At 40.3% G+C, this 14,723-nt stretch overlaps 1 protein-coding gene across 1 annotated transcript; it reads right to left on the bottom strand.

The window, feature by feature from the left end:
- Positions 1 to 9,090: 9,090 nt before the first annotated feature.
- LOC311488173 (poliovirus receptor-like) lies at positions 9,091 to 12,211 on the bottom strand. The gene is made up of 3 exons (XM_084544706.1): positions 11,022 to 12,211; positions 9,824 to 10,162; positions 9,091 to 9,734 (listed from the first exon to the last, which is right to left on the bottom strand). The coding sequence occupies exons 1-3, from the start codon at positions 11,140 to 11,142 to the stop codon at positions 9,409 to 9,411; spliced, it is 786 nt and encodes a 261-aa protein (XP_084400832.1). The 5' UTR covers positions 11,143 to 12,211; the 3' UTR covers positions 9,091 to 9,408.
- Between the last annotated feature and the right edge of the window lie 2,512 nt (positions 12,212 to 14,723).

Here is a 14,723-nt window from a genome sequence, read left to right as displayed (position 1 = left end):
AACACATCTAATCTTATCTGCATTGCCAGTGGGCCGACACAAACGTTATAGATATCTGATGTTCTGACACTCATGTTAAAACAGCAGACCTCCAACCAGAACATCCCACTCAATGATTTGGTCACTGCCATGACTTCCTGGGCAATAAAAGAAACGTAAAATATTTGCAAAGAGAGAAGACAGATGTTTCTTATTTTTATAGTCACATAGGTGCAGTAAGATGACACAAGGTTTCAAACAGACTGGTGCCATTGTCCACACTAGAAGAACCATTTTTTTTTTTAACATGTTGAGAACAGCTCTTATACAGTTTGTTGTTTGTCCCAGTCCATCATCTTCTGCCAATAATGACACAAGTTTCCGACTGTTTCTCCTTGTTATGTAAGACTCAGTTAGAAGCTATCCAGACATGTGGCAGTAAAGTGTTTTTGCAGAAGGAGTAGTGAACAACAAGGATTAAATCCAATTTCATTACATTTTGTTTTTCACGTCTAAGCCTGTTACTTCAAGAAAAGTCCTACAAAAAAAAAATACAGAAATATTTCCAGTTAAATTTAGCTTGAAGTACACATTCTACTGCAGAGTGCTGGGCTACAAAAACATATCAATTTTGCAGTTATTGTTTTAACTTGTGAGTTATTGGTTCGTTTTATAAAATGTCGTAATAGATTTGGTGGGTAGGTGTGAGTGTGAATGGTCTGTCTCCACAATCATCCTCTTAGGAGCAACAATAACAAATTCAGCTTTCCTGAATGCAGTGTTTGACATTTTAATTAAAGACTATTTAAATATGTTCAAAACTATTTTCACTGGTGGAGGTGGTGACTGACTGCTTAAAGTGGTGACTTGCGCCCCCTGCTGGTCTTCCTTGTTGCTGTCCTTCTACTCAGGTGTGCTGGTTAGAGCTGCTGGACGTTATGTTCTCCGTGTGTCTGCGTGGGTTCTCTCCGGGTACTCTGGTTTCCTCCCACATGCTCATTAGGTTCATTGGTGATTCTAAATTGGCCGTAGGTGTGCACGTGAATGGTTGTCTGTCTCTCTGTGCGACCTGTCCAGGGTGTACTCCACCTCTCGCCTGATGACAGCTTGGATAGGCTCCAGCCCCCTATGATACGCTAGTGCTATTCCCTGTTGAGTCAGGAGTTAGCTGTTAACACATAAAAGGAAAACTGAATAAATATTAAAAGTTAAATATTAAAAGTATAAACACATCTTCAGGTTGAGCACTGAAAATATTCAACTTTAAATGTAATTCAGGATCTATTCTCAGTCTGTGAGAGGATACACTTGAAAAAGTCTGATTTATCAAGGGAGAATGTTTATAAATGAATCTTTTTATGTTCCAGGAGATATGTGAAGCATTTTCTGTGGTTATGTTGAAGTTGAATGTGACTGAGTCTCATCTGGATACCAACATAGTCCTGTTGTCAGCTGTTGGAGTCGCTAATATTGAAGAAAGCAAAGCAAATAGACAACATAAAACTTAATCTCCAAATAAACCCAGAGAAAATCACATATACACTATACCTGCAAGGACATGATGCAAAACTAGTAGCTGAATGAAGAGCACGGCGGCTTGGCTTACACGAAACATGGTGACCATCAGACAGAGACCCTAATATTATACTGTCTTGTGTGTCTAGCTTGAAATATGAGGGACCCTTGGGTTCATTTTGACTTAACTTTATTTCCATTACAGTAGTCCCTCCCTGTAACGCGGTTCACCTTTCGTGGCCTCGCAGTTTCGCAGATTTTTTTAGTGCAATTTTGCATGCTTTTTTTTTTTTTTTTTTACAGCGAATTGTTTTCTGCTTAGAATCTTTCTTTGGTGAACTTAGACAATATTATTATTATTATTGTATTAATTAGAGTCTGTAGAGTCCACTTCCCTCAAAGCACCTGTTTTCAAACTGGATTCAACTCAACTAAACTTAATTTATAAAGTACTTAAAAAACAACCACAGCTGTAACAAAGTGCTGTATGTAAGACAAATTATTAAAAACAGTAAAACAATAAAAACAATAAAAAAAACACTAAAAATAATAAAAACACTAAAAGCCCAAAACAAGGTCTCATGCTGGGTCGAAAGCCAAGGAATAAGCAACAGAGAAAGCTCTGTCCCCTATGAGCTTCCGTTTAGACCTCGGTACCTCTGGGAGCAGCTGATCAGCTGACCTGAGACACCGAGCAGAAGTGTAAGGATGAAGAAGCTCAGTGAGGAAAGGTGGAGTGAGACCATTTAAAGATTTAAATGCAAATAAAAGACTCTAAAATGCACAGGCAGCCAGTGGAGGGAGGCCAGAATGGGAGTTTTGTGCTCCAGTTAAGAGACAAACAGCAGCATTTTGGACTAACGGAGACGTGCCAGGAAGGACTAGCTGACCCCAAAATAAAGTGTGTTACAGTAATCCAGCCAAGATGTGATGAAGGCATGAATTAACGTCTCAAAGTGCTGATGTGTAAGGATGGGCTTAACCTTTGAAAACCGCCCAAGGTGAAAAAAGCTAGACTTAACCACTGCACCAATTTGCCAATCCAATTTAAAATCACTGTCCATCCTGAAGCCCAAATTTGAGACTACTGGCTTTACATAAGATGACAAAGAGCCCAAATCAACAGGGTAGACACTTCTGTTTTGTTTTCCTTAAGGTCATCCAGGTTATTAAGTTTAAGGTCATCCAGGTTTTAATGTCTTCAAGACACAACAGCAGTGGTTAGAGCAAGAAGGCATCCTTCTTCTTTAGTGGCACATATATCTGACTATCATCAGTAGATACAATGAAAAAAGCAGGGCCCCTAAAATTGAACCCTGACCCTGAATATGACAGTGGAGCAGAGCAGGACTCAGAACCACCAAGGCTTACACACATAGTCCTGTCTGCCAGATAAGACCTGAACTAATCCAGAGCAAACAACACCAGAGGACAGGCTGCTGTTAATAATGGTCAGAACGGACTGCCCTATACTCTGAAGGAAGTGAGGAGGGACAGCGTCACAGGGAGAGCCTGATGGCTTAATATGGGCGACCACAGTTTCTAAAAACAACTGAGACACTGGCTCAAACTCATCAAACACAGCAGAGCAAGGAACAGGGTCAGAAGGATCAGATGCAGGAGCTGTGATGAGAGCCCTCGCAGTGGCAACCTTATCAATAAAAAAGTTCAGGAAGCTATTGCACATTTCAGGAGACGTTTGAGGGCCCGTCCACACGGAGACGCTTTTTGGTTTAAACACAGATGTTTTGCATCATTTTGGCCGATCGTCCACACCAATCCTGTAAACGCATTGCCCTAAAATGCACTTTTCTGAAACCTGGTCCCAGGGTGTAAAAATTTGCAAACGCAGCTCTTGAGTTTTCGTGTGGACGGGGAAAAACGCATACGTTTTGATGTGATGTCATCGCCACACCACACCTCTCGAGCAGACTTCCACCTCCCGCGAGACATCTCATAACAACATCAACAACAATGGCAGACTACATGCTCGTTTTCCTGCTGGAGAAGATATTGAGCCTATTAGGGTTACTAGGGCAAAATATCATACTCCTGTGCCAACACGCTGAGCAAAAAAGGCTGATGGACAACCACATAAGCAACATTTTGTAAACAGCGCTCAAGCTTTATGCGCATGCTCCGCCTCTTCCTCTCCGTTTTTGGTGAATTTCTGAAACTGAAACAGCGCCACCTATAGGCCTGAAATATGAAGTAGCGTTTTGAGTCGTGCTGAGACGGATCCGTGTGTACGCAAATATTCTTGAAACGATGCCAGGGAAAACTGAGGGGGAAAAGATCGTTTTCAGACGTGTGAACGGGGCCTCAGTGCAAACAGGCAGTGAGGCATTAAGAATAGTGTCAATGGTATTAAAAAGCACATCTAGATACTTTTTAACAGTATTTTGGTTATGGCGCCAGCAGTCCTTCAGGATCTTTAAAGAAACCTGCAGCTTGTCCTTCTTCCACCTGCGTTCAGCCCTGTGGCAGCCCTGTCTAGCTGCTCAAGTTCTGTCGTTAAACCAGGGATCAGGTTTTGCTTTAGGCATCACAGTTTTTATTGGGGCCGCAGAGTCCAATGTGGTTCGGCAGGAGGTGCGAAACCAGGAACAAAGCTCCTCCGTGTTAGCATATGTTAAGTCAGAGGAGACGCAGAGCTGGTTAAAAGCAGAAGACTGACAGGCAGTAAAAAAGTTAAAAGTCCGACAATACTGAGCAGGAGCGCCAAGTTTAACCACAGTACAAGAGAAGACAGTTTCAGACACTACAAGCATATGATCAGAAATCACATTGTCAGAGACCTTTATGTGAAGTTAGACATAAAGACCATGAGAGAGAACAAGGTCTAATGTGTGTCCTTGTTCTTTTGTGGGACCAGACACACAGTGCACCAAATTAAAAGAGTCAATAATGTTTAAAAAGTCACCAATGGCTTATCTGGACAACACACACGAGTATTAAAATCTCCAATAAAAAAGGGCACGATCATAATTTCAGCCAAAAGATCAGAAAAGTCACACAGAGGAAATCCAGGCCACGGGAGTTGAAGAAATCCCTCAGGATAAATGTTTTGTTCGCCAGTGATCTGGCATCCACCAGGCCCACCTTGGCAGGAGCTGGAGCTCGTGGTTCGGCAGATCGGGGAGCCCGGGGCAGCGTCTTCAGGAGCCAGTGATTCACCCCGCAACTGCTGTACAAAACACTTGCTTTAGCAGGGAGAGGGTGAGGTGATGTGCTGGAATAGTGGTGCTTGCTGGTGATATAGACAGGAATGGGAAGAGGCTGTGGAGTAGTTGTGAGATCATACCCTACTGTGTGACATCAAGATTATTCGAGTTAACAAAAAGTCATCTAAATAAAGGCAAAACAGGCCTGCTGGAGAACACAATGGTGCAGATAGGGAGTGTACTGCACTAGTATGGCCTTGGGGGGGAGCTGGTGAGATCAGTGGGAACTGCTGAGGAAGCAGGAGGGTGAGGAAGAATAGCCAGGAAAGAACGGAGGATGAGTAGCTTGAACACCCTTCCGCAAGAGGGCAGCACTAATTGAAGGTCCTAGATTGTACTGAGAGGCCAGGTGATGGTAATGATATTAATGGTCGCACACAGAGGGAACGCTGGTATGATACGACATGCTGCGTTAGTTGCAAGCAAGCGGCTATCAGACTTGTTTAGATGGCCTTCAGGTGAAAATAGAGAGGGGCGGGACCAAAAAGAGTCGAAATTGTGGATAAAGTTAATCTTGAGTGAGCCACACACTGACACCTGCAGCAGGTGTGAAGATAAAGAAGGCGGCTGAAATGCTCTGAGCCGTGGCCCGACGTGGGGATAGGGCTGGAGATGAAAACAGATTTTCCGCAGTTGATGAGGAGATCAAACAAAAGTAAACTCTGAATGCTGGCGATTGGTGTCACATGTGCCATTATGAACAATTATCTTTGTGATGGACGATGGAAGTGACATTAATAGACTGGGAAGTTTATCCAGGATATCAACAGTTGTGGCCGCGGGCATACAGTGGGTGTCATGTTGTCCAACTCTTCACTGACCAGTTGATTCTCAAACTTCAGATTCTACAGTTTTCAGCTGTCAAAGAGATTCCTGCAGTGAAAAAAAAAGAGAAGAAACAAATGATTTAAATCTTTCCATATTACAAAAAGACTATTTAAAAACAGCACTACACTGAAACAGAACAGCAAAAAAATTAATTTTACTATTCAACTTTTGAGATCTTCGAAGAAAAGCAAATACAACTAAAGCCACAACTGCAAAATATCACACGCCTAGACACATGTAGTGTAATCTTTCCTTTACCTCTGCTGCTCTATCATCACCAGAGATGTTGGAACAGCATGGCTTTGTGCACACCGGCCCGCTTCTGCGCTACATAATGAAACACCAATAAATATACAACAAAATATTCACATAGCATGAGCAGTATGTATTTGTATACTATGTAGCACCGTATATTTAGCTTAAATGTATGGAGGGCGAGTGTAGTTGGTACCTTGATGTATTTACGAAGGTACCACACGGCTGCAAAGGCTACAATGTTCAGGGAAAGCAGAAGACCAAATAAGGTCCAGCCAGCAGCGTAGAGGCCTGAAGCAACAAGAAAACACAAGAATAAAGAAAACATTCAGATGAAAATACTGAAGCATCAATGTCACTAATTAAACCAGGTTCTCTGTAGGTTTTCTTTCTCAGTTCTCTTTATTCAAATTGTAGACTACAGTTATTAACTGTACTTTGGGGACATTTTGGAGGTCTTTTCTACGTATTTAGTTTTATATTACACACTACATTTAGATGACTAATACTGCATCACATTTTGGGCATGTTAACTTTCCACTGTGTCTAAATTTGGGTTTCCCCAATTTGAGTTTCTGTTCATCCAAACTAAACAGGGTCAGCATTGTGTGGAAATTTTTTTGTTTTTTCTGAATAAGAAATTGGATGCTGACGTCATCATTTTATCATCATTTTATGTGTGTCCATAGATACAAAAGTCCAGGACATCAATAAAATATCAATAAGTATTTGACAATCTACACCTCCAAATCAAATCTTACCAAAATCCATATACACGTGGAGCTGACCTCCACGTTTTCTTCCATATGCGTTGACAGCTTCACACTCGTAGAGGCCATTCAGATTAGAGGTCTTCCTCACAAACTGCAGAGTTGCCCCCTGCACTTTGATATCAGACTCAGGCAAAGACTGGCCAGATCTGGAGGAGACAAATGAGGGTCAACATAAAATGTACATAGACAAAAAAATAAATAAATAGAATTTCAATTATTAGCTCTTCATTGTTTGTTTTCCTTGTATTGTTATCTTCCTTATTGGTTAAAAACACACTGAACACACATCTGTCAAGTTCACGTAGGACCATGTCAAATTTAATTTCTTTAATCTACAATAACCAACTCTTTTAACACTGAGCTAACCAGCTACTGGTTCTAACTAATTTAATACATTTTAATAGGTAGTATTAAGTATTAAATCTGTTCTGCTCAGTTTATCCTGCTCTGTTTTCTCTTTATGGTTTCTTACTTGCAATACTTAAGATTTGGAATATTTGAGTTAAGCAGTGGTGGAGTCTGGTGTAGTCATGTGTTGGTGGCGAGCACAGTCAATGTTGTTGTGCCAACACAAACAACTTAACGGTGAGGAAATTATGCAATAGTTGATGAAAGAGGGTGTTGAGTTGATGTAGTTTCTGCACCATCAGCTGCCTTTGGATGGCAAATAATTTAAATTACTTTAGCTAAAGCCACAACTGTTTCACCATCATACAAAGCTTTGGAAGATGACAAAGCAGACAATGCTTCGAAATGAATCACGAAATACCGTTTTTGATTTAGAGAGTCTTAACTGAAACTTATATATAAACTACTGTACCTGCTCCAGGAAAAATTTGCCTCTGGGTTGGCTTCGGTCACACATTCATATGAGTTTTCAGAACGTTGAACTATCGTCACGTCCCTGGGTGTGACTGGAAATAAAAAACACAAGAAAAGAATGAGCCATGTTATTTCACGGAAACACTAATGATGTCGAACTAAGGTTTAGTAGTAAACCAGTAGTTAACGTCGACAGCTCAAAAAGTCATAAAGCTTTGAACACCAAATACGTCTAGTTCATAGGGTCCTGGGAACACTTCCATTGTTGCTTCTTGCAGTGTGTTTCTGTGTTTGTTGGTGTTGTGATTTTTTTTGCAGCGCGCTTCTATTTTCGGTTGTGTAGTGAGACTAGGCCACAGTATTGAAGGATTTATTTGCACGATTTCGCACGTAAGGGTATGTACATTACGAACTAGTATTTAGGCTGTGAGTATGAAGTGAAGAATGATTGGGGCATTTCAACCGATACAGAGAGAAAAATACCTCTGCATGCAATTTCAATAAAATGTAAATATGAAATGTAAATCATACAAGGAATTTGCTCTCTGCCCATCCAACCCATCCATTTGCGCATACAGAGCAAATGTGGAATTTTGGAGGAGAGGGCAGCCAAGGTGCCAATTTGCCAGGTTTTGTTGACTCATAGTTTGACTATCGAGAAAAAACATATCTTCATTTTTGTCTTTAGCAGTCAGATAAGAAAGCACCTTGGTCTGCCAGTCCCCTTGTCCTAAAGCTCATTTAAGGTGCTGCAGGACATAGACACCATAACCTACGCACGTAGCCTGCGCCATTTATACTCGTGAAATTTTGCCGAAGACAAGTCATATAAATGTTTGTATCATATATTTGTATGATGCACGTCAGGCTACGGCATCATGGTCTTCACAAAAGTCTGGGCTGTCGTCGTGGCTATGGCATCAAATTGACACAGATAGTCTACAGTGCATCCAGAAACTATTCCCAGCGCTTTACTTTTTCCACATTTTTCCACAATTACAGCCTCAAGTCTTTTTGAATATGATGCCACAAGCTTGGCACACCTATCTTTGGGCAGTTTGGGCAGCCATTTTCAGATCTCTCCGGAGATGTTCAATTGGATTCAAGTCTGGGCTCTGGCTGGGCCACTCATGGAAAGTTATCCTGAAGCCACTCCTTTGATATCTTGGCTGTGTGCTTAGGGTCTGGAGCAGGTTTTTATCCAGGATGTCTCTGTACATGGCTGCATTCATCTTTCCCTCTATCCTAACTAGTCTTCCAGTTCCTGCCACTGAAAAACATCCCCACAGCATCCCCACCTTTAAAGCAGCAGAAATCTTTCTGTACCCTTCTCCGGATTTATGTCTCAAGACAATCCTGTCTCAGGAGTCCACAGACATTTCCTTTGACTGTATGCTTGATTTGTGCTCTGACATGCACTGTCAACTGTGGGACCTTATAAAGATGGGTGTGTGCCTTATTTACCACAGGTGAACTCCAATTAAGCTGTAGGAACATCTCAAGGATGATCAGTGGTCAACAGGATGCACCTCAGCTCAATTTTGAGCTTCATGGCAAAGGCTGTGAGTATGAATGTACATGTGATTTCTTAGTTTTTTTATTTTTGATAAATTTGCAAAAATCTGCAAAATCTTGCAAAATTTCTCATTGTCATTATGATGTGTTGTGAATAGAATTTTATGGAAAAAATTTTGGAATAAGGCTGTAACATAACAAAATGTGGAAAAAGTGAAGCACTGTAAATATTTTCCGGATCCACTGTCGAGGTCATCATTTTGTCCTGACCCTGGCCCTCTGTACCAAGTCTTTGGGTCGATTCATGCCTTTATCTAGAAAAGCAATGTGGAGTAACACAATGAAGAGACAAAGCTGTAACAACCCCACAGAGTAAAGAAATCCTCAGATATTCAAGGTTTGGCAATGTTTGCACTCACACATCTTGTTTGATTTGTGTCTGTGTACCTTTTAACAATAAATGTAATTATTTAAACATCAGGAAAATCTATAAGAATTCAGTGTAAGGCAGTATTTGTATACTCACAGTAGACTTGTATGGTGAAATTCAGGAGTTTTTCTTCAAGCAGGGCAGCTGCTCTGATCACACACTGAACTGACTGCTTGTTGATTTCTGTGGTAGGGACTCCAAACAGTGAGCTGGTTGTGGTAGTCGTACCATTGGCATGCTGGGTGGAGTTGGTTGTGACCCTCACTGCCAGGGTACCAGTGAGCCAGGTCACCTCAGCAGGAGGCTTGGAGCCGGCAGCCGTGCAGGTAGCAAGGGAAACTTCTTCATTACCCAAAAGTACATTATTAAGCTTCAGGGTTGTGACTGGAGGCACTAGGATAGTCATCACACATGAAAACAGTCAATATAAAAGTTAAAAGGTAAAAACAACACAACATTTTAACTGTATAGTTTCATCATACCAAGCAGGTTCAGAGGTATCTCTGTCTTGTGATTTCCACTGGGGAACAAAGTGAAGATGCACGAGTAGCTGCCTTCATCCTTCAATTCAACACTGGACAACTGTAGAGATCCATTTTTCTCATTAAAATTCCCAACAAACTTAAATCGATTATCATTTCCATTCAAAAATCTGGGTCCATCCGCTTGGATGGTAAAGAAACTGTCATTATCAGGTTTTCCCCTGGTTCTCCTCTGCCATGAAATCTGAGTCAGGGTCTCTGTGGTGTCGATGAGTATACAGGGTAAGATAGCAGTCCCTCCTTTCACCACGGTCGCGCTTCCACCGATCACCTGGAGGGCTGGAAAATGCATAATATTGTATTAAGCTTTCATGTCACCTCTCACCACTTTAATGTGTGCGGCCACATTACAATAAAATGAGTCTGAAGTAGAATGTATGCATCTGCACCTGATAGCATTTAGGTTATTTATTTCACATTTACCCCCACAATGAATTGAGAGTAACTTTAGTTACCTCTCTGATACAGCCCCCCCAGCTTCAGACTCCTCCGGGTTTATACTCCAGGTTCAGAGACATTTTCTAACCACAAACCATCAGACTACTCACTGCTGAGCTGCCTCACACACACTCACACTTCTGTTTTATTTCTATTCTATACATTTTATTTTATTTTGTTACATATTTTTTATTCTACAGCAATAAGATTCCGGGTTTGAATCTATGGGCCGACTGGGGCCTTTCTGTGTGGAGTTTGCATGTTCTACCTGTTTCTGCGTGGGTTCTCTCCGGGTACTCCGGCTTGTCCAAAGACATGCTCGTTAAATTGGCTGTAGGTGTGAGTGTGAATGGTTGTGTCTGTCTCTCTGTGTCAGACTGTAGAATGTCTCATAGAATGTCTCAAGAGGATTTTCCTAGTTAGTTAGTTTTTTTAGTCTTAAAAAAGTGTAATCTCTGCAGGGACTTCATGACAATAAAGGATCTTGACTCCAATTAACTTCAGATTACCGATCAACATACTTGGAAACGGAATTCAAGTTAAAACATCTAACCATCAGTGATTAAACAAGTAGCTATAAAAGCCTAGACCGTCATCTAAGGCATGCACAAGTCATGCACAAGTCAGTGACCCACATATTGACAGGAAGTACCGCTCTCCCCCCGCTACAGTTTTTTCTCGAATAAAATAAACGATTTACCTTCGGCGTTTCTGCTCACCAGCACAACTGACAGCACCAACAGTCGTCCCCATCTCATGGACAAATCACGGTTCAGGAAAAAGTTGCCCACGAAGGGCACACAAAAAAGACGCGTCTCCATCCGTTCGCTCGTCTGCTTCTCACGGCGGTGGTTTCCAGTCCACACGGTGTTCAAAAATAGACCAAACCCCTTGTAGAACAACACTATGGCTCCATCTACTGACTAATTAAATGCATGAAATGCACCGACTCCCGCTGGCATTTTTTTAATTCTTCTGCCAGTCGTGAAGTTTCATAAATACCAAAAATGCCGAGTTGAAGTTTGGTCACGTATATTTAAATGTATGCACAAGACAACTAAATATTTAGATTTGAAGACACAAATCCCAAAGTTCCCGGTGTAGAACATTGGGGCTCAAATGCAAAAATATGAAGATGCAAAAATAAACATTTGTGTAGTGTTGAAGTGTTTGTATAAGCGCAGACATCATGAAAACTCAATGAGGAATCAGACAAAGCTGCTGTAAATCAGAGAGGAATGAGAAAATTGTAACAACCTTTAAGAGATTAAATTAAAACCCGATAGTGGCCTAATTACCAGTAAATTTCAAATGATGAATTTAAAACGTGTGTCAGCTTAACTGTCTCAGATTTAAAAAGAAGAGTCATCTAGACTCACCACATCAAAGCTGAGGTCTTATCGTTATATCTTGTCTCTAACTGACCACTTAATCCTCACGAACGCTCAAAAACATTTGCTGTGGCCATGTAGGTGACGTTCCTAATCAAGACTCAGAATCTGATGAATGTGATGCAGTACCTACTTATGAGACACGTTGTCATAACGAGGAGAGAGTAATTAAAGGATTCAGAATTATGAAAAAATGTCAGCAGCTGTGGCCAGAGGCATTATGTTTTCAGGTTGTCTGTTTGTCACCTTCTTTTGAATCCAAGGTCCCAGGAACGCCTTGAGGGAATGAGAGGTCAAAGGTCACAGGTCAAAGTCACTTTGGTCTCACAAAAATGGGGTATAACTCAACAAATAATTAGCTGCAAAGACAATTAGTAATTTTCTTCACGACATGTTTTACGAATTCAAGATTCAAGACACTTTATTAATCCTTTAAAGTAAAGTGTAGTGTTACAGCAGCAGTACTTCAAACAATCGGCACAGTAAAACAACAAGCAGTCCCTACAACATATCATACATAAGAATAAATGAAGTAAGAAAATAAATTTGGACAGGCATGAAAGTGAACTGTGTGTAGTTAGCAGAGACGGCTAACTAGCCAATGCAATATGTTGTAACTTGTGCAGAGTAACAGGGGAAGGAAAGACTTCAAACACATCTAATCTTGAAAAAGACACCGGTGAATGCCAGAAAAACAAAGGAGAGAACACAGGAACACAATGAGGAGACAAACTGGGTGACGTCACAGAACAGTGGAAACATAGCAGACAACATGACACAGAACAAAGACAATGACAGGGCCATATATACAGGTGGGCAAAGGAGTGACGAGACACAGATGAAGAGAATGAGGGCAGAGCACACAAGGAGAAACCAATCCAACAATCAAGGAGGGGAACAACACAGGAAGTAACACAAGACGTGAAACACCAAGGAAGAACAGGAAACACAAGGAAAACCAAACAGGCCCACAGGAAATATGCAGAGCACAGAACCATGACACATTTGAGTCTTTAGCAACATCTGCTGGACAATAAAATTATAATAATAAAAAAAAAAAGAAAATGGCATAAAATTCAAAGAAAGATGATCTGCATGCTTGAAAAAATAGACAAAACATATAAAAATGCGTAATTTATTTATTTTACATGTAATGAAATTCTTTGTGCACTTTGTGCTTTTCATGCCTCATTCTGTGATTGGTTCATACACTGCACAGCTGTGGAGTTGTGGAGGGGCCACCTATAAGAATTTAAATTAAATGGACAAGAAACGAGTGGTATTGATTAAAAATACATTGTGAGATTTAATTTGTGTATTATCAAAGTTCCTCTAACCTCTTCTCTCAGCAGTTCGCATACACGTTCAAGTCTGGAGTCCTGGCTCGGCGTCTTCTGCAAACACAAAAGTAAAACTGAATAAATATTATCAGTTAAATGTTAAAAGTATAAACTCTGCTACAATACTTGCTGCAAAAAAAAACAAAAAAAACAAACAAAAAAAAAAAAACATTTTACATCAACTTTACATCATTTTCCAGCAGGGAACTGAAACTGATGAAAACCATCCTCCTCCTCAACTCCTCCCCACTCTCTCTCTCTCTTTCTCTCTCTCTCTCTCTCTCTCTCTCTCTCTCTCTGACTCTTCTCCAGCTCACACACAGCCATAGTACAGTCAACCTCCCCCTGCCCCACACCCCCATACTCACATACCAGAGACTCTTGGTTGTTTTTATTTATTACCCATTCCACCTCGGCTATAACTTGTAAATACATATTCCCTGTAACTACTGTTTACTGTTTACATTTGCACTTTAGTCACTTTACTTATACAGTCTGTTTACATTCTCCATGGATATTTTGGATAGTCATAACATTTATGGCATGGTAACTTGTATATACTTTGTATTTTGTATGTTTTTCTGTTTCTGTTTTTTTGCACCTTAAAATGTCTGTACTTCTGTACTGTACAAGCTGCTCACTTATGCCTTACATTGCCCCCCGGGGACAAATAAAGTTTTCTGAATCTCAATCTGAATCTGATGTCTTCTTAAAAGACGCCAGACTACACAGAGAAAACTGAACAGCACAAATCACTTTGTTGTCGGCTTTGATGAGTTAGTTTGTGTGACTTTGGAGTGATAATACGTTTTCTAGTCTCCAAATAATGTGTTACAACAAGTCACACAGTGACCAACCAGCAACTCAACTGCAGTAAGATAACACAGTGATAATATTTTAAATATAGTGAACAAGAACTCATTATGTTCAGTGAGTCTTGTTTTATGTGGCCTAAACACGTTTTGCTTCTTACACGGTCGAGACAAGCTTATCTTCCGTGTCCATACTCCTGTCTACTTCTTCAAACTGGGGATCCTCACAATACCAGCTACACTAAATAAGTAGCTTGTTTAACTTGACTTAGAAAAAGCTTAACCATCCCTTCAAGTCCCACCAGAGCTACTAATATCTGTCAATTTCAAAATTTTGTTTGTTGTTTAACACTCAGTGCACCTGTATGTATTTTCTTATTTTAACATCATAATTTATCATTAATATTAAATCTGAGTGTCATATTCCAACTTATCATGTTATAACTGGACAACAAATAAACAAAAATGCTACAGAAAAGAGAGATAATGAGAGAGTATAGTAAGATCTTTCTCCATATGAGAGTAATAGATACATCTAGCATTGGAAAAGTATCATGGTTAAACAAGAAACTTCTCAAAACTTAGCAGCACCACTGATATTATGACTTGTCTCGGCATAAAAAGTATAGTTAATTATTAAACCTACATTTTGTTTAGATGAGACAGTTTTAGTTTTGTGCGTGAGCCCTCACTAATGTCGCTCACAGAGACGGTTGAAAGTCAAAATGTCTGCTTTAATCCAGTGACGTGATATGAAATTACTGTGATGCTCTGAAAATGTTTTTATTACCAGAAAGAAGAAGAATGTGAAAAATCTATTTAGAAATAGAACAAAAAGGAAATGAAACACCTATCTCAG

This window comes from Chelon labrosus (assembly GCF_963514085.1).
Source record: "Chelon labrosus genome assembly, chromosome: 5".
NCBI classification, from domain to species: domain Eukaryota; kingdom Metazoa; phylum Chordata; class Actinopteri; order Mugiliformes; family Mugilidae; genus Chelon; species Chelon labrosus.
This window is presented reverse-complemented; position numbering and strand designations above follow the sequence as displayed.